This window comes from Chaetodon trifascialis, chromosome 8, assembly GCF_039877785.1.
Source record: "Chaetodon trifascialis isolate fChaTrf1 chromosome 8, fChaTrf1.hap1, whole genome shotgun sequence".
NCBI lineage: Eukaryota > Metazoa > Chordata > Actinopteri > Chaetodontiformes > Chaetodontidae > Chaetodon > Chaetodon trifascialis.
In genome coordinates, this window is record NC_092063.1 from 3,109,491 (window position 1) to 3,135,746 (window position 26,256).

At 45.6% G+C, this 26,256-nt stretch overlaps 1 protein-coding gene across 4 annotated transcripts; it reads left to right on the forward strand.

Moving 5' to 3' along the window:
• The first annotated feature begins 541 nt into the window (after positions 1–541).
• On the forward strand, positions 542–25,707 carry agap2 (ArfGAP with GTPase domain, ankyrin repeat and PH domain 2). Of its 4 annotated transcripts, none has more exons than XM_070968247.1 (19): positions 542–775; positions 12,718–12,776; positions 13,682–13,769; positions 13,996–14,081; positions 14,173–14,308; positions 15,505–15,639; positions 15,763–15,881; positions 17,609–17,755; positions 17,890–17,964; positions 18,312–18,416; positions 19,081–19,261; positions 19,918–20,043; positions 20,176–20,310; positions 20,779–20,838; positions 21,109–21,260; positions 21,969–22,059; positions 22,243–22,465; positions 23,185–23,464; positions 24,393–25,707. In XM_070968247.1, exons 1-19 carry the CDS (start codon positions 613–615, stop codon positions 24,597–24,599), a joined length of 2,568 nt encoding a protein of 855 aa, XP_070824348.1. In that variant the 5' UTR covers positions 542–612; the 3' UTR covers positions 24,600–25,707. The 4 variants fall into 4 exon arrangements, with proteins under 4 accessions (XP_070824348.1, XP_070824349.1, XP_070824347.1 ...); XM_070968244.1 differs by lacking the exon at positions 542–775 and adding an exon at positions 7,372–8,669; XM_070968248.1 differs by lacking the exon at positions 20,779–20,838.
• Positions 25,708–26,256: the final 549 nt, after the last annotated feature.

A 26,256-nucleotide genomic window follows, 5' to 3' on the forward strand; every position in this document is an offset into this window, starting at 1 on the left:
TTTGACATTTTTGGCACATTTCACCATATGTATTGAGAACTGTACATAACGGTCACAGTGCAAATGCTGTATGCATCAGTGTGGAGTTATCAAGTGGTCTAATCCTCTGTGTGTGGCCAATATGCCTGACCGCAGTGGATATTTCACATTAGGACAGTAAACTAATAATAGCCAACATGTGACAAAAACACATTAAATGTGATTGCAGTGTTATAAATTAGAACGTTTTTATATTATTGGCTCTTCACTAGCGGCAGTTGAGTGTGTTATGTAAGTTAGCATTTTCATTGGTGCGGCCACCACAGCAGTGAGAGCTGCTGTATAGTGAAGAATAGTATGGTTTAAAATACGGAAGTGAATTCTTCAGTTCAGTTCAAACCTGTAGAGGAAACTGAGACAGTCGTTGTGAGCTGACTTTTGTGGTCTAGAAAGAGAGAGAGAGAGAGAGAGAGAGAGAGAGAGAGCAAGAGACACGCCGAGCTGCTGCCGAGCTTCTTTTTCTTCTTCTGCTGTGTCTTAAGTTCGTGTTCATCCTGTGGAACAAACGGCCGGCAGTTCAAATGGGCTGAAGCGAGCACCTTGCTTCAGTTTACAACAGATCCATGTGTCAGGATGAACAGCAACAGTAAATCAGTGAACTCCACTGCAATAAAAGCAGAGGTCAAGAGGTATGAATCTCTCCAGAGTGCAATCAACAGACTTTCCAAGCAGTTTGAAAGAGTCGAGGATCAACAGCTGCGCTCAGGCCTTAAAGTTTACCTCCACAGCATTCAAGGTAAGCTCGTCCTTCTTGATGATCTTTGTGATGGACTTTCGTTTGTTGTATTTCAGGATGAAAGCAGCACATTACCTGTAAGCTAAACTTCTGACTGACAGGTTATTAGAATCTGCTGCATGGTCGGACCTTCGAGATGCTCGCCTTAATGCATTTCTTGAAGTGATAGACAGATAGAAAAATCAGAAATGCAGACTTCAAAGCGAGTTTGGTTATTCTTTTTGTCAGCATTAGTCACAGGGTGTGGGGGAACATGATCGCGTAGGTGATTGATATCTTCCTCTGTGCTTCCTGTGTAAGTCAGTGCGTCTTTTCTGGGGAAAAGTTCCTCCGCCGATGTTCATTTTCATTCTCATTTCACTCTGAGGGCAAAAATTCACCTCCTGGCGTCTGCTATGTAGTGGCATTTACTGATCAGTCAGCCTCTGGACACGGGCAACCAATGGCAACATCCCTCAGCAGCCATCGCCATGGCAGCAGGATGAAACCTGCTGTGCGGCCTACTTCCTGTCTGCCAATCTGTAACTGCCCTCAAAGCCACTTCCTTTCAGACAAACAGGGCCTTTACATGTGAACCTGATGAGTTTTACATCATTTCCTCATGTGTGCACTTCCCATCGTTTCTTGTTAATGTGACACAACGTGTCCGTGTCAAACTCGCCGATCTTTGTTCTTATCTGCGATGTCTGTGTGTTGAAGCAGCACATGTGAGGTCGACAGGTGGAAGAAAAACCACAGTGTGAAAATATTCTGATATAAGATAATGTCCTGCTAAAAGTCTACTTGTACACATTGTTACTGGCAAAATGTACCTTAAGTATCAAATACTATGCAAATTGCCCCTTTTCAGAGTATTAAAGGATGGAGCCTCAGAGGTTCTGAGAGATGATCATTTTTATGTTATACGCACAAGGAAATACTATTGTTCACCATTGATGGAAAATAACAGTGCATTTATTTAAGTACTGTACTTAAGTACAATTTTGGGGTGCGTGTAGTTTGCTGGAGGATTTGCATTTTGTTCTAGGTTATACTTCTACATTTCAGAGGGAAATACTGCACTTTTTGTTTTGACAGAAGGCAAAACGTTAAGCAAATAACTACTACATTAACAGTTTGACAAAGGCTGGTGAGGAGATCCAGGTATTTACCCTGTGGCTGGTGATTAGTGGATTGGCTGCAGCTGTGGTGGCTGATTGGCACGAGGATCAGGTGTAGGTGAAACATGACTGAGGAGGAACTGCCCAGTCTAAACACACAGACAGGAATAACCACAAGGAGAGGACTCATAAGACATTAAGGGAAAGGGAAAAACAGAGAGACACAAGGAAGGAAGGATGAGGAGGAGGCATCCCAACAGAAGAGGGTCAAGCCAAGGAAGCAGCTTCACTAAACCCTTCACCACATGTTAAATCAGCCAACAGCCTGATGAGACACCAGATACTCAGCAGGTGCTGCTTCATGATGAGATGGTCACCTGTACCGGTGACTCAGTGATATCTTTAACAGCCTGTAGGGATGCTGTAATGGTTCTTATTTGTCTGGTGGGTAGAGTACTGCAAATCTATACTGGAGTAAAAGTGTTTTAAGGGTGTGCAGGCCAGTGCAAAATAATGAAGAAACAGCACCTGTGGATAAAATGTTGAAACGTATGAGAGTAACGTTAATGCAGAAGTTGGCATTATGTTTCAAAAGCACAAGAATTTAAAAGCCACACAGACCACCGGCTACAGGATACGTTAATGTCATCATCATGACATCAAAGATTAATCTTACAGATAAAATAACAATGCTTATGTTAGCAAGCTAACTACATTCTCCCCTACGGTATGTGCAACTTACTTCAATGTGCTTTTGAAGGATAGAAGAAGTGAAATCTGTTTTATAAATGGAGATCTCAGTGTTTTTCAGGGGGCACGGCAAACACTTCACCATGTCACCATTGTCTTTTTCAGACTGTGATATAAAAAGTGAGGCCAGCTGTGGCCATGAACTGTCGCTGGAAGCTGCCTCTTATTCTGAGTGTTGCTCCGTCATCATTTGCATCGTGGTCAAAAGACAGGTGGTGCTTCTCTTACTTCCTGCAGCAGAGGCTCCCCTCACGCTCTCAGCCTGAAAACTCAATCCCCACATTTAGATAGACTAGTTATAATGACGGTACGAATGAAAAACAAACAAAAAAAAGTACATTACTGGTTCAAAAATATATTTGAGTGAAGAGAAGAAGTAGAGTTTAAAAAAGGTTCCCTAAAAAATACTTTTTAACTTGTGCGAGTCACTTGTGAAGCGTTACTACCCACTCATGCTGTGTTGTTTCTTGAAACCAGACTGGTTCACTGAAAGAATATTATTAGCACCCAGAAACTCCCTCAGTTGATCATTTACCAATCCCTCAAGGACCTGCAGTTGTTAAGTGATGCAGGGTCCCCCAATTTAAACGGAGGGAGAATGAGAGAGGTTAAAGATGTTTGTTAAGGGTTTATCAATAAAATCAGCAGCAAGATTTAAACAGCATGTTCCCAGTTTATCCGACCTGCAGGCTCTTTGGTGTCCAGTGAAAGGCTGGGTCACTTGTCATGTTCTGCTTAAGCATAAAAATATGAATGCAAGACTTGTACTTGAGTTGAATACTCATGTGCTATTGCTACTTTTTCTTCAGTAAAAGATATCAATACTTTTCCCACCAGCATAGCACAACTCAAACCTGAGCAGGTCTAATCACACGTAACTGAAAACACCTGTGTAGGCATGCAAGACCTCTAACCTATAATAACACTTCCTATTTAGTCAGTCCATCATATTTTGTATGCACAGGAAGCACAATAGTTAAATAAATGCGGTAAAAATTAACTTTTCACTCTCAAGTGTAGTATAATTGTAGTATAAAGCAGCAAAAATTGGAAATATGTGCTTTGAGGTCAGACAGGGTGGAACACACGCACTCTCTGTGAACTGAAGGTCAGTCAGCCCCCCGATGGATTTTGGTGAGCTTTGAGGTCTTTTCAGGATGATGGCAGATCTTGAAACACTCTGAAAGTCATCCCCTATGTGTAAACACATTCAGTTGACGGTTTTTTTTGTATAATTAGGCTGCTTTAGTGTCAGCACTGTAGTGAGGATCAAAGGCGGCGTATCCTCTGTGGGGCCTGGATCGGTGATTGTAGAGTTCACTGGTGCTAAAAAGAGAGCCCTCCTCTCTCACTTAATAAGCGAGTGGGATGTGGTCGACTGATGCCACGGAAAGGATGGGAGGCAAGAAGAAGAAAGAGATGGAGAGGGAGGAAAGGGGTGAGGTGGAGCTAAATGAAGACATTTAAATGTGAATATGACTGGTACAGTGTGCACTGCAGCATGGCAGCAGAGGGGGAGACTGAAAAAGGGAAAGACAGAGAGGACAGCTCACAGCGAAGGAGAAATGAAAAATCACCCAGCATGACCACTGCCCTTGGCCAGTGTCCATCTGACAGCGCCCGCCCATGGGTGGCAGTGTGTGTGTGTGTGTGTGTGTGTGTGTGTGTGTGTGTGCGGGCCTGTGTGTGTTGGGTTCAGCTTTGTCTGCATGCATGTGAGTCTCTTCACTCAGAGAAAGAGAAGCAGTGTGTTTTCCAAAAAGCCTGAAGACAACCTGATTTTCTGCGTTTTATGCAGGTGTCAGTTTCAGAATAATCAGATTCACCGTGCGGCACTTTAGCTCACACGGCGTGTCACGTCCTGGCACTTGGTAAAAATGGATTTTACACACGCCTAATGTCACTCCCCTGAACATGTGTTTGGATTTTTGAAAAGCAGCTCATCTCTTCCCGTCGGAGGCTTCTTTTATGCATGGCTCTTCTTCTGCGTTGGAGGCTGCGGTCGCCGATGCTCTCGGGTCGTGCGTTTTCCCCTTGAGCCAAAGGCGGTTGTCAGAGGTCTTTTGTATTCAGTGAGAGTAGTTATTGCCCTCTCACTGACTGTGGAGGGGAGGGGGAGCGGGCTGAGCAGGTGGACAGTCAGATCGCGTTTTATGAGATGATGGTGGGAGGCTGAGAGTGATGCACTGTGGGTAAAGGCCTCTGATTTCACATCAAGGATATTTTTTTAATCAGAGAGCAATTAACATGAAATTACACACAGTAATAATTCAAGTGATGGATGTGTGATCGGGCTCGCTGCAGTGTTTTTGTTGCTGCACACAATAGCAAAAGTACATTTGTCTATATTATAAAAACGATTCATCAATTACTTGATCGACAGAAAATCGATCTGGAACTATCGATTAATCTTTTAATCACAGTTTCAAGAGTAAAATGTCACATTTTTGATGGTTCCACCTTCTTAAATGTGAGAATTTGCTGGGCTTGTTTTGGTCTTTGACTGTTGCTCAGACATCCAATGAGTGATGTAAAATGGTTAATTGATCAATCAAGATAATAATCTGCAGATTAATCAGTAATGAAAATGATAGTATTTTATTAGTTGCATTTCACACAATTTCTGTTGCAAACAGGCTTTTTTTAATCATAGATGCATCTTTAAAAGGACGTAAAGAACATTTTTTCACATGTCATCATATGGAAACATATCTACTATGTTTAATACATTTGTTTTATTAACACAGACATAAGAGTGTATGTGTTTCTTTTAATTATTTATTTATTTTGCATTCTGTGGTCCAGCTATTGATGTCCAATATGCTCTCATGCTCTCACGCTATTGCTTGGTTCATGCTGTGAGCCCACTTCTGCTAATGAACACATGCCATAGTAGGCAATAGACTACAGATCAATACACTCACGGGAAATCTCTTTCACTCACATGTACGCCACACACACACACACACACACACACACACACAGAGAGAGAGAGAGAGAGAGAGAGAGAGGGAATGACACCCTCACGCAGAGAAACACCATTTTGATAGAGATCCTGGGGGCGATTGCGATACAGAATGTACCAAAGGGGGAGGAGGACGAGGAGGAGGAGGAGGAAGGACATGGAGGAGATGATTGTGCCACCAGAGCCAGGAAGATTGTAACACCTTAGCAACAAACAAGCCAAGCCTCCTACTGAGGAGGAGCCACACAGAGCACACACACACACACACACACACACACACACACACACACACGAATAGGCAGCTGAAGGCAGATGGATGATTTTGATGAAACTATTGTGGCAGCTGTGTACATGAGACAGGGAGCAGACCACCAGCCCGCGCGTCTTTCACCCTCCACAAACACGCATCCATCTTTCTTCACCTCTCCCTGCTTCCTCTCTCTCCCTGCCGCTGATTTTTTCTCCTGCGGTCTCCCCTCATTTAGCAGGTCCTGCTCCTGTGAGCGCTGCTGCCTCACCACCACCCGTTACCCGCTGCCTCCCCCTCCTCTTCCTCCTCCTCCTCCTCCTCCTCTCCGGCACGCAGGGAGAGAACGATGGACGGGAGGGGATGGGGATGGGAGGGATGAGCAATAAAGAGCAGGGACCCTGCACAGGCTGAGAGGAGCAGCAGGAGAAGCAGTGACAGAGAAAATAAAGGAGGGAAAGAGGAAGAGGAGCAGGGTCCTTCTGCATTGCATGGATTGCCTGTTGGAACTAGGAGGGGCATGAAGAGGGAGGGACATCGGAGATTCCTATCGGTGTGTTTGTGAGAGGAGGAGAGAGAAACGCAGAGTGTGAGGGTGTATGTGTGCGTGCGTGTGTGTGATTGGACTCGCTGAACCTGTGCGACGGTGTCTCCATCGGAAGGCTTCAGAGGCAGCCGGGGAGCTGTTTGAGCGGTGCCTCGCCTCGGCGCCTCCTCTGTGCCGGTGCTGTGTTGTCATGCTCACCGCCTGATGCGCTCGGAGGACGCAGGCTGCCCGGGAGACAGCGAGAGGGGCGGGATGGCCGGACGCGCCCCGGCTCGGTCATGCATCTCCACATATCCGCCCAGGCTTCGGTTGGCTTCTCCTCCCGATCCCCTTCAGCCTTCATCAGTGTCCTTCCTGTGCGTCTCCGTGAGGCTGCCTGCCTTCCTGCTGCCGCGTTCTCTGAATGGACGCCGCTGTCAACACACATGTGTGGCTTGCACTGAGAGCCCATGATCTGGACCGGACTGCATACAGCTCTGGGTGTACTGTGCCCCGCTGCTTTAGGGTGACACTGATGAATTTTTAAAGACTTTACCTTTTCAGGTTACAGCTGCTGTTGATCACATCCTTGATGACGTATGATGCGGGGCAGTTGTTATTCTGAATTCAATGAAGTGAAGAGGATGGACTGAGCAACATATGAGATGAGGTGCTGCACATAAAACAAGGTCGAGCAAATAATTAGCATCAGGAATGAGGCATCAGACACCGTAATGAAGATTTATTTGCCTCAGTAGCTGCAAATATATGCAGTGGATAGGTTTTAATTGGGTGTTTTCTAGGAACAAAAGAGCTGATTGGACTGCACCCACAGTGTGGTGAAGGTTGTCAGGAAGAGTGGATTTCTTTTCTGTATCCAAGAGCAATGAAAATTGCAGTCAGAGAAGAAATCCGTGACTGAAATTAAAATCCGAAACAAAGAAATAGGGATTTGGGGGATGGATGAAATCAGCAGCCCCTCTGCTGTTGTATCTTCTGAGGAGAAACTTAATCTCCCTCCATGTAAGTTTTTTGTCACAGTCCTGCTGTCAGATACTTTCAAATCCCAACACGCTGGCAAACTGTCAGTTGTTCATGTTGCTCTGTCTGGATTCATTCATCTGCCGTGTGTCTACTGAAGCCTGACCACATGAGTGGAGGCGGCGCCCTGCAGCAACGCACCACCTACCTCATCTCCCTCACCCTGGTCAAGGTAGAGGCTGTGGAGGAGAATGGAAGGGAGGCCAAGAACAGCACCCAGGGGAGTGAGGTGGAGGCCAGGCCGGGAGGAAGGGCAGGAGGAGAGGCCGGGCCGAGAGCAGAGGCTGAAGGTGAAGCTCCTGGTCAGACCGAGAATGGAGCTGGAGTGGATTTAGGACAACTGCAAAGGGCTGAGGATGCTGCTATTTTGAAAGGGGGTGAGTTAACCAATGAATTCAAAGATGGAGAGAGAAAACCCATCAGCCCTCTGAAAGATAAACCGCCCTCCACCGGTGATGTATCGAGTACAGGGAGTGACAAGCCTCCATGCAACCTCTCAATCCCCTTACCTGCTGAGAGAGCGGCGACCCAGAAGACAAAGTCTGCAGAGATCGATTTAACACGAGTCGAGAAGACACTTTCCACCCCGGAGGCAAAGCAATGCACGTCACCCTCGCTGACCACAACACCACCAACAGAGGGGCTGGAGCCCAGCCGCACTCCAACCAGGACCAGCCTCCCTATCCGCCCGGTGGGACAGCGTCCTGTGAGCCTGCTGAAGTCTCACAGCAGTGCAGCCACCCGAGGTCGCGACTCCAGGGAGGGCAGAGAGCGCAGCCCTACCTCGGCACAGAGCCTGGACCGCAAGGACTGCCGCATGCCGACGCGCTCACCAGGCCCCTGCAGGGCCTCGTGGGCCGAGGCGAGCAGGCCTGATGGGTGGAGGGACCTGCGGGATGAAGCTCAACCTGGAATACCTCTGGAGATTGGAGGTGGTATGGCTGCAGTGATGAGAGACAACCCCAGGAAGGAGAGACTAAAGACAGGCTCGGCCTCCCTGCCCGCGCCCCCTACCCAGGCCTCCAAACCGGCACGCAAAGGTAAAAGCCGCACGCTGGATAACAGTGACCTGAACAGCCTCTCCGAAGACCTGGGCCTGGCCAGGGAGGCTCAGCAGGCCCAGCAGGGCCAACGAGGCTCAGCTAAAGACAGGAAGATGCTCAAGTTCATCAGCGGCATTTTCACAAAGAGCAGTTCGGGGACAGCAGGGTCATCCTCCACAGCGCCTCCTGTCTATATACAGAGAGACTCCAGCGAGGAGGAAGGTAGGAGGTCACAAACACACACATGCCATCACTGTCACCTCCTCAGCTCTGAGTCCATCCTTGGTGTCGACTTCATCCATGACAACAAACCATTATCACAGACACTCCTGTCTGCAGTTCACTGCCAAACAATAATCAGAGTGTGACCCTTTCATCTGTGCACAGGCATCCTTTAAACTGAGTGTGGGTGGGGTTGATGTTCTCCAAGAACCCACACAGAGTACATTCACGGGCTATAATACGTCACATGCCTGGGGACATTTTCCCAAAGCCATGTGCAACTACAAATTGATGACAGATGAAGTTCTTTGATCTGAGAAGTGACAATAGAATCATCTTGGACAGTCTTAATCTAATTCCCCTCAGAGCGGGCACATTTCACACCGCTGGAGGGGTAATCTCTGCACTCACACACACACCCACACACCCCACACACACACTTAAGCAGCGTCCCCAGCATGGGTTTAAATCTCATAATGAAGCCGAAGGGGAGAGGGGCTGATGCGCCCCTCCAGTTGATTTTTGCCTCGGCTTTATTTCCACGCAGCTGAAGCAGTTGGAAAGAGGGAAAGACATGAGGCGGTATTTGTTCACCCACGTCAAAAAGGGAAGTGTGGGTCCACAGCCAATCGCGAACATTTCTAATCCGGTCTTTGATATTCCACCCACTCCATGTTCTGCCACTACACTGGGATTTTTTTCCCTTCCCTCTCACTCTTTGTCTCTGTCAGGCATTCGGTGTAAATTCCATCATGTCAAAAGAAACCGTGTGGCATGTTAAGGTTTGGGGTCGCGTTGTTGTGTGCTGCCATCACTGCTCTTTCCTCTGCGCTGCAGCGTTCAACAGTGCGTCTCTTTCACAAACATGTTTGCCCAAAGAAAGAGCGAGTGTCAGCCAGCGGCGGTGCGCGTGCGTGCACGTGTGCGTGTTTTATGTATTCATTCGCTCATTGTCTATTCACACTTTTGGATTCACTCAAGTAGTGAGACCGGCCCTGCCGACTGCACATCCATGCACGCACACACACGCACACGCACACACGCGCATAATCGGGGCAGGAGGAAGTGTTGCCATGGCAACCGGCAGGACTGCTGCTTCTGCTGCTGCTGCTGCTGCTACAGAGGCAGAGTCTGATGAAAGAGAGGGGTGGAGGAGGTGTGTGCGTGTGTGTGTGTGTGTGTGTGTGTGTGTGTGTGTGTGTGTGTGTGTGTGTGACCATGCGTTGACACAGGCTCAGAGGATTCTGACAAAAATCCCAAAACAGAATTAAGTTAGAGAATTGGCAGTTTTGGATGCGAGCTACAGGCCACATTTGGGGGCTGCAGCGGATCACACATGGTTGGTTTGGATCGGGGAGCGTGGATAATTGGCTTTCTGTGGAAATATGTGTGTGGAAGCAGCAGAAGGATCACACTGTCTGATCACTTTTGGCAACACGAGCAGGCCGTAAAGAGAGCTTTGAGTCAGGAAGACAGACAAAGACACACAAAGACTGTGTGTGTCTGTTTGTGTGGTAGGAGTTGCCCTTTTTCCCAGGGAGCTGCCTGCAGCAGCAGCTCGTATGTAAGCTCCTTTCTTCCTCATCTGAAGCACATCATCGCCGCTGCATCTGTGCGCTGTTGGCCTGGGCGCTCTGTAGATTTAGAACCAGGCCTGAGTTTAATCATCATCTGTCTTTGAAGGACAAATCACACATTCACACCCAGGATGGCGGCACTGTATCTGTCAGCCAAGTCTGCCAAAACCTCCTGCTCTCCTCTGTTGTCTCTCTCTCTTTTATTCCTTTGGCTCGTGTGTATTTTCTGATCTGTGTTTATTCTGTCTCTGAATCAGTGTTTTGTGCTGTGTTCGGGGCCTGGTCCGAATGCTACCGACTGCGCTCACCCCCTGACTCCTCGAGCTCCATGTCAACATTTTCAATTATCCAGCTAAATATCTGAACACCTGCTGGATGAACTGGCATAAAACATACAGACATTCAAGGTTCCCAGATGATGAATCTTAATGACTTTGGTGATCTCCTGACTTTTCATCCACAGTAGCACCATCACCCGGTCAAAAATTAAATTTGTGCAATCCTTATACTCCTGCAAAATGATATTCCCATCAGTTAGTTTGAGTTAGAAATGTTAGCATGCTAACATGCTAAAATAAACATGACATCTGCTATACATCAGCACAGTTCACACAGTCGCTGTGAGCATGTTACCTTGCTGATGTTAGCATTTAGCTCATAGCAGCGCTGTGCAGCCTCAGAGCTGCTGGCAGGGCTGAAGACTTGTTTTGATGTGCACTCAGGTGCCAGTTTAATAGGTACACCGAGCTAAAGCTAATGTGGTCTAAGACAACTGTCCTGAATGTAGTTCGATTGTACTGCTGGTGTTTCTGGTTCTTAGCCTATCCTTATTGATATAAATGGGGTGGACAAAATTATAGAAACACCTGTTAGTTTAATGCAGGGGTTCCCAAACTTATTTAGCTTCAGACCCAAAAGAGAAATCTCCCTGAAGTCTCCTCGAATTTACAAAAATACATCCACATTTAGAAACTACTGATAAAAAAACACACAATAAACACACACACACATGCACACACATTAATGAGTCTTCACACTGTTGAACAGATGCACTCTGCTCCCTAATCCACATCAGGGACAAACCAGTGAGTCGGGGTCATAATGTCAGCATGTCAGTTGCGGCTAACACTGATTAGCTAGTCAGCGACACACCAGTCACCAAGTAACACACACACGACACACAAGTTCAAACCCTGCACACATGGCTGACTTCCTTTTCCACGGTCAAAACACTGTCACTTGAAAGTCTCTTCTGTGCACAGATAAATCCCTTTGACTCGCCCCAATGCTGTGAATGCTTCATTTGGAGACGTCTGTCCAGTTTTTTCATTTTTTAAGCTTTCATTACTGACACAGGCACACGGTGTCTGAGCTGAACAAGCCAGCAGAAAAGCAGAAAAGACACGTACTTACTGGATGTGACTCCAGTTCTACGACTGCGTGCTGAGTCCTCTCTTCTTCCTTAAATTAATTCACATATCATATCATAGCATTATTGTGCATTTCACTCTCTCAATTGGCGACCCAGTAATCCCATTTTGGGTCATGACCCTAATTCGGGAAAGGCTGGTGTAAAGCAGCATATACAACTCAGCTGGAGCATGGGGTGCAGCCTCCACAATGCTCATAGAGCTGAATCAACACCGCCCTAAAACTGCTGAAAACTGAACATTACAACCATCATGAAGGTAGAATTTACTGCAGGGTTGCTGTATTAGACGGCATTGCTTTTAGCTAGCTGTAGCCAATCAGCTGGCTCCTGAGTGGATGTTTTTTCTGTCTCTGAATGGGTTTTAGTTTCACCTCAGGCTCTTTCTCTGCCCTCGTCCCTCTGAAGCTGCAGATGGGTGTTTGGGTGTGAGCGTCACATCACATTGAGGGCATGCCACCTCTGTTGCCCAGCAGGGACACTGGCACAGCTGTGTTCAACCCAACCCCTCTGTACTGTATGTGCATGTGTGTGCCCATGCAAATGCTCATGTGGTTTCTTCAGCACACACACAAATAACACTTTGCCGCAAGCACATCATATTTCACAGTCAAAAGGTTAAACAGTTAATCAAAAAAAAAAAAGATTACCCCAGTTCATCTCAGTTCAGAGGGGAGATGCTGTTCAGATCCACAGAAGAGTCTTTGAATGTTTGATTGGCAGCTGACCTGAAACTAAAGGCCACAGTAACTCACCACACAGCTGTCCCTCACTTAGGGCACAAGGGGAGCAAAGTGGATAACGAGTGGTGTGGCTGCACCTCGTCGGGTCCCCTGCTGCGACCTAAAGGTTATATTCATTAAGACGACCTGCCAGGCCACACAGCTGCTTATGGCGACCAGTCACACAGCAGCTGTGTGATTTATGGCTCTCCCATTGGCCGTTATGATGGCTGCCCTTTTTACCATCCAGGATCAAAGTGATGAATCTCTCTCCGCGTCTCCGCCTGCCTGACTCTTTGTCTCTGTCTGTCTCTCTCTAGTAAATATTGCCAACAGCCAGGAGTGGACCCTGAGCAGATCCATCCCAGAGCTGAGACTGGTGAGACCACAGTGTGCACACACACACCTGCATCAGAAACACATGATTTACTCCATAATTATGCATTAGAAAAGCTGCTGTAAGAGTTCTGTCATTTTATCAGGATTAGACTCATTCACATTGTTTGAGTTTTATAAAGCTGTTTCAGTTTTCTCCATATTGACCAAATACACCATTAAAATGTTGCTATAATTATGATTTTCTAAACACTGAGTGGCCATTTTATTAGGTACACCGGTACCATCTAAACTAATTCAATACAGCTGTTCTTCCATTTAGCCTGCTTTCATCATGCCTATAATATCAGTTTGTGTTGTCGCTGTCATAGAGGTGTTAATGGGACGGACAGTAAATTAGAAACACCTCTGAATGTAATGTTCAGTACAACGCCACCTGAGTGAGTGTGATCAGTAATAAACATGTAAATTAATTTATACAGTCAAGACTGTTTCAACAAAAACTGAACATCATGAGCGTCATAAAGATAATAGAGATAAAGCTCTATAGTTGTGCCTAATAAAGAGGCCACTGAGTGAGTAATAACATGTTTGGCTAAGAGACCATTATACACAGTTTTACTTTTGATTTTGGTGATGTATTTTCACTCAGATAGTTTTTTTGATGCAGGACTTTCATTTGTAATGAAGTACTTTTATAATGTGATGATGCTACTTCGACTAAAGGATCTGAATACTTCCTCCACCACTGCTGAAATGAAAAAACAACGAAGCAGAAGCAGGTGGAGACAGAAAGTGACTGAAAGGAACTAAAACAATGTCGATGGAGGAACTAAAAGTCTGTGTTTTAATTCACTCAGGGTTATATTTGATGCATTATACCACCATCGTGCGTTCACGCTCACCCTGAATGAACCTCATGGTTTTGTATTTCCTTCCTTCTCTCAGGGCATTCTGGGAAGTCTGAAAAGTGGCAAGTCAGCACTGGTGAACAAATACATCACAGGCAGTTATACTGCACTTGAGAAGCCGGATGGTAAGAAACATAAAGTGCATCTTTTTACAGAGCGTCTTTTAACGCTGGTCAGACAATCCGTCTTAAAAAAATATTTTTGTTATTGACTTGCCGCTGAGTTTCATTCTGATTATTTTGCAGCTGCAGGGATGTGTGAGTGTACTTTGTGCTGCCTGGTGTGTGATGTGGCTTCATCCTCCGTCTGCCACCAGCTGCTGAATAACATGTCTGTCCCTGTCCTTGTCAGGTGGCAGGTATAAGAAGGAAGTGCTTGTGGACGGACAGAGTCATTTATTACTGATTCGGGAAGAAGCTGGACCACCTGATGCACAGGTTCCTCTTTGTGTGTGTAGTAGTTAGTATGCAAAACTGAAATACCTGCAGACTTCCTCATCCATCGTCCATCATCCTCCTCCCCCTGCAGTTCAGCAGCTGGGTTGACGCCGTGATCCTGGTCTTCAGTCTGGAGAACGAGGCCAGCTTCCAGGAGCTCTACCAGCTCTACAGCCAGCTGAGCGCGCACCGCACAGACATCCCAGTCATCGTGGTCGGCACCCAAGGTCAGCAGGTCAATCGCAGCCGTGTAGTTTTACATATTCTGTGTCAGACACAGTTAGTCTGACTCACCTGATGAACAAAGGTGTGTAGATGCCTGCTACTGGCTGCATTCTCCTCCACCTTCCGCTATCTGCGTGTTATCATTTTCAAAATCTGCCGCTACAGGAAACGACAACAAACTCTGACCTCCCACCTGGTTGCACCATTGGTATGAGTGTAAACAAGCTGTTGCCTTTTCTTCTGCATGCAAATGTTCCGCCAAAACAAGTCACGCTCCGACACTGTTTTGCAAGCAGCATCCTGAGCTAAGTGCTGCCTGAGACGACTGTGATTGTTTTTTCACCTCCATACCAGAATGATAATTATGCTGCACCGTGTCAGCGCTGTGGAGAAAGCCAGACATTTTACGCTGGTTCAGCTTAAAAACACGAGATTCAGCGCTGCCTCACAAATGTGAGTGAGGTGGACTGAAGTTTGATCATTAGTCCAGTGTTGTAGCTCGAGTGGTGAAATTCACTGAAAATATGAAGTTCACTCACAACTTGCAGGGTTCTTTTGACTTTTCAGTTCTCCAAACCAAAGCATGCTGCATCTGCTCACATCTAATAATATCCCGGAAATTGAGGTGCAGCATTAACTCTGCTTCTTCTCAAACTAATATGATAGGAGAGAAAAGTGGCTCCAGGAAATCTGGTTAATTCGGTGTTGTCTGGAATGTGAGACCCACTCTGCTGTGCCGCAGTCTAAACGTTAGCTCTCTGTCGGTATCATAGCAGACAAACGTCTCACTGAAGCTGCAGCTGTGGATCTAAAGTGCACGCCGAGGTTGTGCACTGCTGGTAGATTTAAATGAAAAACAGATTAACCAGCTAAAAGTGACTAAGACACACAGCCGCCATGATGGGATCAAAAGAGTAATGAATGAGTGTCTTCAGACCAGGACGTTATCTCAGACGTTATTATGTCCTATTAATGAAGCAGCATGATTAGTGATTATTAGGAAACTGGTCAATCGATTCAGTCTTGCTGCTTCTCTTCCTCACATACTGGACAATAATAAACTGACCATTTTTAGGTTTGAGTGTGCTGTGTGAAGCAAGAAAAGAATTGATCGATTAATCAGAAAATGAGCGTCGGATTCATCAATAAAGAGAAGAATCAGCCTAGAATCAAACTGCAAGCCTGTGTCTTCCTCCAGATAAAATCAGTAGCACCAACCCCCGAGTGATTGAGGATCAGAGAGCCAGGCAGCTGTGCATTGATGTGCGTCACTCGCTGTTTTACGAGACCTGCGCCACCTACGGGTTCAACGTGGACCGCGTGTTCTCAGAAGGTGAGCTGAGCGAAACTCGCTTGCCGCTGATTCGCCTTGAGGAGAAACTTCTGTGCAGTCACTGGTTATTGCTGGTAGTCAGCTGAGTGAAGCAGTTTAATGGCCGCTGTGCGTTTTTTCCAGCTGCCCAGAAGATCGTAGCTCAGAAGAAGCAGGCGGCGCTGCAGGCCTGCAAGTCTCTTCCCAACTCTCCCAGTCACTCCGGAGGCTCCACACCTGGATCAGCATCGTTCCCCAGCCAGGTACCGGATCCTGACTTCAGCTTTTATATCTGCCTCATGATGAACACCTGGCCATTATGGGCACCAGTATACACCAAAAACCTCTTCAGGATACAAATACTTCATACTGTTATGCAGTGATGGAATGTAACTCAGTATATTTACTAAACTGTACTTAAGTACAATTTTGTGCTTTACTTGAGTATTTTCACTCCATTCATTTGCCAGCATTAGATTCTTTACAGATTTAGATAATTAGTGCGCGTGCCTCACAGCAAGAAGGTCGGCGGTTCGATCCCCGGGTCGGGCCTTTCTGTGTGAAGTTTGCATGTTCTTCCCATGCATGCGTGGGTTCTCTCCGGGCACTGTGGGTTCCTCCCACAGGTTAATTGGTGACAGGGTGTCCCCCGGTTCAGGGTGTACCGCCTCCCGCCCATCGACAGCTGGGATAGGCTCCAGCCGCCACCCCCCATCCCGAAAAGGGATAGCTGGGTATAGACGATGGATGGATGGAATTAAAACGAGCACTTTCAATTATTGTAATTTAATCATATTTTGATGCTACATCGCAACACAGTATTTTTAACACTGCAGTATTTGAATACTTCTTCCACCACTGCACATTTTATTTCCTTTCAAATAAGTTTTAGTTACACAGTTTAGGTTTACGTTATCAGCTGACTGCTCCTTATTCCCAGCAAACACAGACTGAAAAAACATTTTCATTATCACAAAATAAATCATTTCTTTTGAGCGAGATCCAATCATTTCTTTATCCTGAATAAACTCTGAAGCTGATTCGACGGCTGAGCTGCACATCCAGTCACATCTCCCATCACATGTCTCCGGCTGCAGGCTATTTAACAGCACAGTTTTGCACTGATTCACACATGGAAATATTTCTCAGGCCCTGATGGAAGGAGGAAAAAATGTTCCGTTTTTTAAAGATCAAGCCCGTCGTTTTGAAATCCTCCTTCATCACGAGCCGTCGCTCTCAGAAATGCACGAGCAGCGACTGCGAACGCGTTCAGGTGTTAGGTGTTAGCAGTTGTTAGCGTTCCTCTGTTTGGGTAAACACAATCTTTCTCCAGTCTAGACAGAAATTACATAAGACCTGATAAAAATAGGACACAGATGAAAGTGTTCTGCTGTTGCCATGCGGGTGTTTTCTGCAAAATTAAAGTATTTTTTGACTTTGGCTGAGCATTTTTTATCCTTCTGCTCAGTGTTTTAGTGTTCCTGACACTCTCCTGTTGCCAAAATAGCCCACTTTTGTTCTACATATATCTGAATTCATGAATAAAAAGACAAAAACACCTCCTGGAACCGGTATTCCTCTGAGAAGAATATGTGTATACGTTTCTGAAAACATGAGGGAGGACTTCTCAGACTCAGAGTGAGGATGACGAGCTCTCTCTGGGCAGGTCTGATGGTTAAGCTCTCATCTGAGGGGGAGTCGCATACATTATGAAGTTGAAATCATCGATCAAACTGAAATGTAATTTTCAATGCCATCTCCGAGACCGCACATCGCTTCCCCCACATCCATCCCAGCATCACGCTCCCGTCTTCACAAAGACCGACGACTGAAAAATTCATGCTGTCGATCATCACCCACTTTTTACAAATCTGTTTCGCCAGTTTTTCATCTTTCATTCTCACTCTCTCCATCTCTTCCCTCACGCCTCCATTCCATCTCCCTGACCTCCTGACCCCACCGTCCTCCCCCGCCCCGCTCCTCCTCTCAGGCCAGTAATGGCCCGAGTAGCGGCTACGCCTACTCCCTCCCCTCCACCCCTGTGGTCAGTCACAGAGATCTGCGGGTTGCACAGGGAGAGGGGGGAGGCAGCTCCCGTTCCCTGAAGAGCATCCCCAGGCGGCCCTCCCTCTTCAAGGTCAGTTGTCGCCAACTGCCGCTGTCTCACACCTTTTAGTTTCCTGTCATCTCTCGCTATCATTTCCCTCCATTCATCTCCACCTCTGCTTAAATCCTCCGCTCTTTTTTAACACGTTTGCTGGTTCGTTCCAGAACCGGGATCCGGATAAGAAGGCTGCTGATGGTAAAGGAGACCTGAGCGGCGCCCGGGGGGCTCCCATCAAACAGGTCTGGTCAACATTACAAGCAGCACAAGAAGTAAACTGAATTTTCAATGGCGTGTTGACGTATTTACGTGCTTCAGTTTGCTTTGCAGCACAATAGTTTGTAGCATCTCGCTCCTCAGCAACAAGGCGGGAGCAGAAATGCATTTATTTCATCTTACATAAGCAGCACAAAAACATTTGTTTCATCCTCTCAACCTTTCTCAAGGGTGATCTATTAATATTGTGCTTTCAGCTGTTGTTGTCGGGCCGCTCTTTACACTTCGAGGAGATCGTCTCTGTTGAGTCGACTCTAAATTTAGGCAGATCCGTTTGTTTGGCGAGTGCAGTGACCTTGGTTGTTTTCTACAGAGCATCCTGTGGAAGAGAAGCGGGAGCTCGCTCAACAAGGAGTGGAAGAAGAAATACGTCACCCTGTCCAACAACGGCACGCTGTCGTACCACTCCAGCTCCAGCGTAAGAGAACACCACAAGGCCGATCAATAGAGCAGGAAAACACAGGGAAGGTTCAGCCGATGGCCGAGAGAGTTTTCACTGTGAGAGAATAGCTGCAGCTTCTTAGATTTAACTACAGGCCACATTTGTCTTAATCAGACCTATAATTGCTGTGAAACTTTTGCTTACTATTGGCTGAGTGATTTGATATTTCTTCAGTCGGTGAAGGAACTTTTGTCTTCCTTAAAGGAAAAGATGTGAAAAATAGACAGAAAATTCAAAACAGCTTCCTGGTTTTCCTGGTTCCTGTCCTGGTTGTCCAAATATATGGACTAAGTAGGTGAATAAAGGTTATGTCAGCTTATGAAACGGCATAACCAAGTCATGAAGCTAACATTAGCTTAATGAGCTAGCTACAGCTGTCAGATTGTAAATGCTAATATGTAGCCTAATTATAGCTCAATTTCTGTAATATGTCCAGTCTTGGAAGAAGTAATCATATCATTAGGTAAAATACTGCTGTGTAGAAATACTACATTCAACATTTAAGTTAATGTACAGCGTGCTGAAGTGCAGCACTTCAGGAAATAAACTGAATGTGTCACTAACACATCAGCGTCAAGGTGCTAGCATTAGCTAACATTAGCAACTTGAACTTCTAATTTGTAAGGGGTGTCGGTTTCAGGACTACACGCAGAATATCCACGGAAAGGAAATCGACCTGCTGCGTGTGACAGTTAAAGTTCCTGGGAAACGTCCCCCGCGAGCCGTGGCTCCCGCGGGCCCCTCACCTGTCCCCCCTGCCTCTGTACCTGGAGTTAACGGGCTGAGCAAGGAGCTGACGGCCGCTGATAACACCAGTACAGGTACGCCAAAAGACCCTGCAGCGTGTAAGTTTGGCTCAAAATGTTTCCCGACTTGTCTGTGGCTCTCAGCCTTCAGCCCACTGGTTCCTGCTGAAGAAATGAATCTTTAAAACAGGTTACAATTCTCAGGTACTTTTATTTTACCTGAGTATCTCCATTTTATGCTACTTGTACTCCACGTCTTTTCAGAGGGAAGTGTTGTACTTTTTGCTCCATTACATTCATTTAACAGCTGTAATCACTAGTTACTTATTTACTAAGATAATCCAACAGTTATCTTATAAAATATGATGCATTGTTAGAAATTAAATTACTTAAGTATATGAAGCAGTTAATTAGCTCCACCTTGACCAGCTACAACATTTAAGTACAATTACATGTTAATGCTTTAATAATAATGATCTGATGACATAGTAACAGGAAATATTGTGCATCATGAGTACTTTGACTTTTAATACAATTTGCTGCTAATATTGTACTTTTGCACTTTTGCTGAAGCAAGAATTTAAATGCAGACTTAACTTAAAATGCAGTATTTCTACGAGTGGTATTGCCATGTTGCGTTGCTTTTTTAAAATAACAGAGACTTTCACTCCTGCACGTCACATAAATGCGATAAACTGAGCGTAAACCTTCACGTCCTCGCCCGCTGTCAGTTCCTCAGCTGTGTCCCGCCACCCTCTCCGTGGTTGATGACCGCTCTGGTGGTTTGTCGCCTCAAGGAGGAGAGCGAGGACTTCAGCGCTGCCCGTCCTCATTGTCCACCAAAGCACAAAGTGTTGGTACGTACGCAGGAATTAAAAACCTTTCAGTGAAAAAACACTTTGGGTATCACAAAGACTGCACACAGCTGCTGTCATACACATGCTGCATGATTCATTATTTTGCTTTAACTCTGTTGCACCACACGTCAGATGCCCTTGAAGGGGCGGCCGGCCCTTTCTCTGGAAAAGACCCCGGCCAGTCATCTCCCATGAGCGACAGGAAGAAGAACAGGAGGAAGAAGAGCATGAATCAGAAAGGAGATGCAGCCGTCGGGCAGGCTGAAGGTAAATGAACGCAGAGATTTGAGTTTCAGGAAGTGTTCTTTGCACGAAATACAACTGCTGCTGCTCACAGTGTGATAAAAATACTTTTTTTATGTCAACTGTACAAATGCATAAATGCACAAATACTACAGTGAATGATAAGAAGCATTAACAGGAAAATCAGCGGTCTTCATAATAAATAACTAGAAAATGAATGCATGATTAAAACATTAAAGAATGCTTCAGTGGCAGCGTTTGAGTCGTGCAGATTCTTCTTACATATTCACATTATTTACACATTCCTACACAGCTTTCCTTGTTCTGATGCCTCTGTCATCTGCTCCTGCCTCCTCTGTGAGGATGTGGATTAGCGAAGGTGTTTGTCTCTCTCTGAATGTCTCTTAAAAGCCTTTTCTTGACGCTTGTACTTGTCTCTCTCTCTCTCTGTTTCTCTTTTTCCTCTTCCTGTGCTTATCTCTCGCTCTGCAGCCAAACGCAAAATGTGGAAGTTAAAGAGCTTTGGTAGCTTGAGAAACATTAATAAGACAGGTAACAAGAGAGGGTGATGGAGCCGAATCAGCTTGTGCTCTGATTTACATGCAGTATCTTTCCTCTGTCTGTTTCCTCAGTTGACTTGTTTTCACCGTAATAACCCCGAGATGTGTCTGCTCTCACCCTCCATCAAACTCCTCATCTGTGTTGTTTTGCATTTGTTTTTTGTACTTCATAATGTCCATTATGTTAATCCATGGTGAAATAGCTGTCTTTGTACTCATGCAGATCTTATTTGAGCTTATTCAGCTTCCGTTTCACTTGCAGAGGAAGAGAACGCAGACTTCATCATCGTGTCGTTCACCGGGCAGACGTGGCACTTCGAGGCTCAGAGCCTGGAGGACAGGGACTCGTGGGTGTCGGCCATAGAGAGCCAGATCCTGGCCAGCCTGCAGTCCTGTGAGAGCGGCAGAAACAAGGTACAAAGACATGTTTTCCCATCAGCTTCTTGCTATGAGCAACCCTTCAAGAGTGCACATCTTCGACCAAAGTCAGACCAGTGACCGCTGACACGAATGTCCCTGCATCGGTTTTACTTTAGCACTTGAATCAAATCTGGTGACAGATGTGTGTTTGCTGCCAACACTGTCAGTCGTATCAGATAAAACCACACGCATCCTGTCCTGATGAGCCAGATTAGCTGAGCTTTTGCCAAAATATGGCAGCAGTTAAGCCCTGTGATGACTGGATTGAGTACATTTTTCAAGATGAGTCCAACTTTGGTGAACTTTGACCTTGAGCCTTCCTCACTGTGCTGGCCTTTGAGGCAAGAGAGAGCACGAGATTACAAAGAGGAAGCTATTGTAGCTATTGTAGCTTATATATATATATATATATATATATACACACACACACACACACACACACTCACATGGCCCCCAGCTGGCTAGCATGTTAGCAGTTAGCTCTCCGGCTACTGTTGTCTGGCCCTGCAAGCGTTCACAACATCACCAAGCTTTTAACCAAATATTTCATGAATATATATAATCAGTACACATGATGCAGTGTAATTATGTGTCGCTATCTAAGCACTCACACAGGCCATTTCTTCTGATAATATAAGAAACTGTGTGGACAGATAAACTGCTTCAGTATGTTTGTTTGTGTGTGTGTCTGTGTGTCTTCAGGCTCGGCGGAGCAGCCAGAGTGAAGCTGTAGCGCTGCAGGCCATCCGCAACGCCAAGGGCAACAGTCTGTGTGTGGACTGCGAAGCACCAAGTGAGTTCTTAAATGTCGGCGTCTTTCCCTGCAGCTGCTGAGTTGAGCTGAGAGAATAATTCTGCTTTCATGCACCGTCCACAGCCCGCGGTGGCGACACACTTTACACACGGTTTATTTTGACTGCGTTTGTTCATTATGGCCGTGCTTCCTGTAACCGGTCCTCCTTCTCCTGCCCTGCAGATCCCACCTGGGCCAGTCTCAACCTGGGCGCGCTGATCTGCATCGAGTGCTCAGGCATCCATCGAAACCTGGGGACTCACCTGTCCCGCGTTCGCTCGCTGGACCTTGACGACTGGCCAGGGGAGCTCACGCAAGTCCTGGCTGCCATCGGAAACCACATGGCCAACAGCATCTGGGAGAGCTACACCCACGGCAGAACCAAACCCACACCTAATGCAACCCGGTGGGTACAACCCATCACCACAGTGCTTGATACTGCAGGAGCTCAGCTTTTTAGATCAGACAGCGGCTGGTTTCAGATCAGACCTGAACAGTATTAAAATCAGCTTGGTCAGTCAGTAATAACACACTGTAACAAAGCTGTAAGCAGATTTTAGGACATTTTCAAGGGTTTGTTTATGTATTTGCCACCAATTTAAACTTCTCTCATCAATCATCTATAACTGATGTTATGACAGTTAATGAGTTATTGATAACTTGTAATCACTTGATAGCTGTAATCATATTTAATATTATATGATTACACTCGTGAATAAATCCTTACTTTACTGAATATTCACACACATAGAAATCATTCACGGGCGTGTTGAGCTATGAGGTTTCATCAGGACTTAAACTGGAACTAAACTTACTCGATTCCTCCTGCACTTTCACCAGCATCTCATGGTCTTCATCAGTGGATGAAGTTTGCTCCGTGTTTAAATATAAATGCTTCATATTTGATGTTCATGTAAAATATTTACAGTTACATTAGCATTCATTATCTGTTCTTATGCTGTCTCACAGGATTTAATCAACATGTCCACAACTACATTATACACCATTGACTGATCTCTTAGAAACTGCTTAGAAGAAATCCCCTAGTATGTTTCGGGAGCTTACTCTCATCCAATCACACGAGCTCTGTCAGTGACCGGCTCTCCTGTGTGTCTGTTTTACAAGCGAGGAGAGGGAGTCGTGGATCCGTGCTAAGTACGAACAGCGGGCGTTTGTGGCGGCTCTGCAGCCGCCCTCGGGCTCCGGGCTTCCAGAGGACAGCATGCCGGTGTGGCTGCTGTCAGCGGTGACTGAGCGGGATCTGCCCAGGCTGCTGCTCCTTCTGGCCCACAGCACCAAGGACCAGATCAACGCTCAACCGGCCGGGGCGACTTCGCCGCCTCGCACGGCCCTGCACGCCGCCTGTCAGCTGGGAGACGTGGTCATGACCCAGCTGCTCATCTGGGTGGGTTTGATTTGTGCTGTCCTTCTTTGACTCGTCATGGTGTAAAGCCTGTAAGAAACCTGGCTGTACAGGTCAGAAGGTACTTGTACTGCACTTGGGTGTTTCCATTTTATGCAGCTTCATAGCTCTCCTCCACCACATCAGAGGCAAAGTTTTACTCCACTACATTTCTCTGACGGCTTTAGTTACTGATTACTTTTCAGGTTACAATTATTCATTCCCTTCCTGTCCAATGAAAACCTTGTATCTCCATATTTGGTGAAATGAAACATTCCTGTATGGGTTGAGAAACGTACCTGCTTCTTAGGCTAAACAACACGACGCAGTAAACACACAGAATGACAACACGTCCCTGTGCTGTCGTTTCCTCTGTCGCCGCCTGACCTACGCAGGTCTTCAGATGTGGTGAAATCACAAACAGGAAAGAGACTTCTAGTTCTTGGTTTAGGTCTTACTTTAGTTCCTGTGGTTTCCGTAGTTCCTCCAACTCAAAGAGCTTCATAACTCCAGAGACTCAGACACAAACCAGACATCCAGTACTTTAGAGGCTTAGTTCCATCTGAGCTTAATAGAAAGTCAGATAATATAGATTTTGATGCAGGGCCGCTCGACTGTACGAGACACAAGATCAGTGAAAGATGCAGGGCTCGCCTTATTAGCTCATGTTGTACTTAAGTGTTGCAGATTTCATAACAAGTGTGCAATTAGTGGAGTTTGGAAAGCGTGTGACCTGCAGTGACCCCTGGTTACCTCCTTTTTGCTGGTTGCTGCTTTCTGTCGTTGGTGCGTTTCTTACTGATTCTGTTGGTTTTCAGCTGCACATGTTTTAATTGCCAAGAGCCTCATTTCACCGCACGCAAGGTTCTGCTTTGAATCGACATTTAATCTATAAATAAGCTAAATGTCATCTCTGTCTGTCTGCCCGCAGTACGGGATTGATGTGAAAGCGAAAGACAGCCAAGGCCAGACAGCCATGAGGATTGCCAGAAAAACAGCCAGCAAAGGCTGCATTGATATTTTGCTCCAACACGGCTGTCCCAACGAGACGTCCCCCCCCACTGCCACGCCCGTCCTCTCCCGCCGGTCCAGCACCGCCAGCCTGGGCCGGACCAGCTCCAGGAAGCGGGTGTCATAGCGCGAGGACGCTACCGCACAGGAGCCGGCGACGACTGGAGGACTCCTCGAGATGAGAAACCTTTTCAAACGTGCTGACTCTGCAGAGGGCCGCTGCAGGACTATATCATAGTGCTGATGATTTAAAAATTTGTTTCTGAAGACTGAACAACATATCAAACAACTTAAAAGCAATATTCATTGGATTTGTTGATGACAGATATATTGCTGAAATACTGTGTTGTTGTTGACCTCATTTTAAAACGAGTAGATCTTTGTAGCCGTCTTCTGTAATTTTAGAGCAGACACTCCAACTGCTTCAGTTTCACTTCCTCCAGAAGAAGTGCAATAATCCAGCTATGATGGTGAAAAGCAACAAGTTTTAGGGCGAACCGCGTCGGATGACTGTTTGGCCGCTGGTGTGAGAGAATCAATGCATCGAGAGGGTGCTGCTTTTATTCAGAGTTGTTGTGACTGGACCAAAACAGCAATTATTTCCTTTGGCTTTACAAATAAAACCTACAGTATGTCATGTTGTTAGTTCTGTGTGCCTGTCGCAGCAGTATAAAGGTCAGTTTGGCCAATATAAACTGTTTTTCAGTGAAGAATCAGCTGAGATAATTCTGCTTAGACTAGAAAAATGAATGGTTTGGAATATGAAATATGTCAGTGTTACTCTCACAGGTCAAAGATATGACGTTTTAATATACTGTAAATGTAACTATACTACATGCTTAATGTTAAACTGTAACAAAGACACAACTGAAAAATCAAAGACTCAATTTTGTAAATGATTTCTACTGGTAGTTTTGAAGACATGTTTGTTTTTTCATCGTCTCTTTTAATTTCTTACATGTCGTAAAAGCATCAACCAGTAAAGAAAATGCTTTTATGTGTGTAAACATGTGGCTGTTTGTTTTCTTTGGGATGGCCAGACGACATAAAGACTATGACGTTATTGACATTCATGTTACTGTTGTGTAGGTCTATCCCATGAGTTTACAGTGAAGTATGAAGAGTCGCAGGTGTCGCAGTTACTTCGGACACTTTTTGTGGGTCGTGTCAATCCCTCATGAGCTAAAAGAAATGGTTACCGGCATAAAATAAACTTTTTTTAATTAGCATTATCACCATCACTTGTTGTGTTTTATTTTGTCGTTGTGTATTTATGCATAATGTGACTGTAATTCAGCGTGTTTTTAGCCGTGCTAGCAACGTGGCTAAAGGGAAGGCAGAACTGGTCGAGCCGCCATTTTGGTCCAGACTGAAATATGTCGACTGAACGGTTTCCTTCCTGTTTCCCACCAGATGAAACCTACTGCTCAAAATGTTTATTTGTCAAATATTTACTGGTTTATGATTAAACCAGCTTCCCGTCAGCTGTACTTTGTGTTTAGTGCTAATTAGCTAATATTAACATGCTAACACATTTAACTGAGATGGTCGACATGGTAAAGATAATAAATATAATAAAAATTTCATGGAAATGTATTGATTGTATTGGAATGCATTGTTTGACAAATAATCACTCTTAAATATTGGATTCTATTGCATTAAGTCTGACATGTGAATGTAAATTTTGATCAAAATAACAGTTTATGAGGTGAAACTGAGAGGAAGAGTTCCTGTGATGTCTTCAAAGCCAAACAATAGATTTTAAGAAAGTAATGTGAATTGAG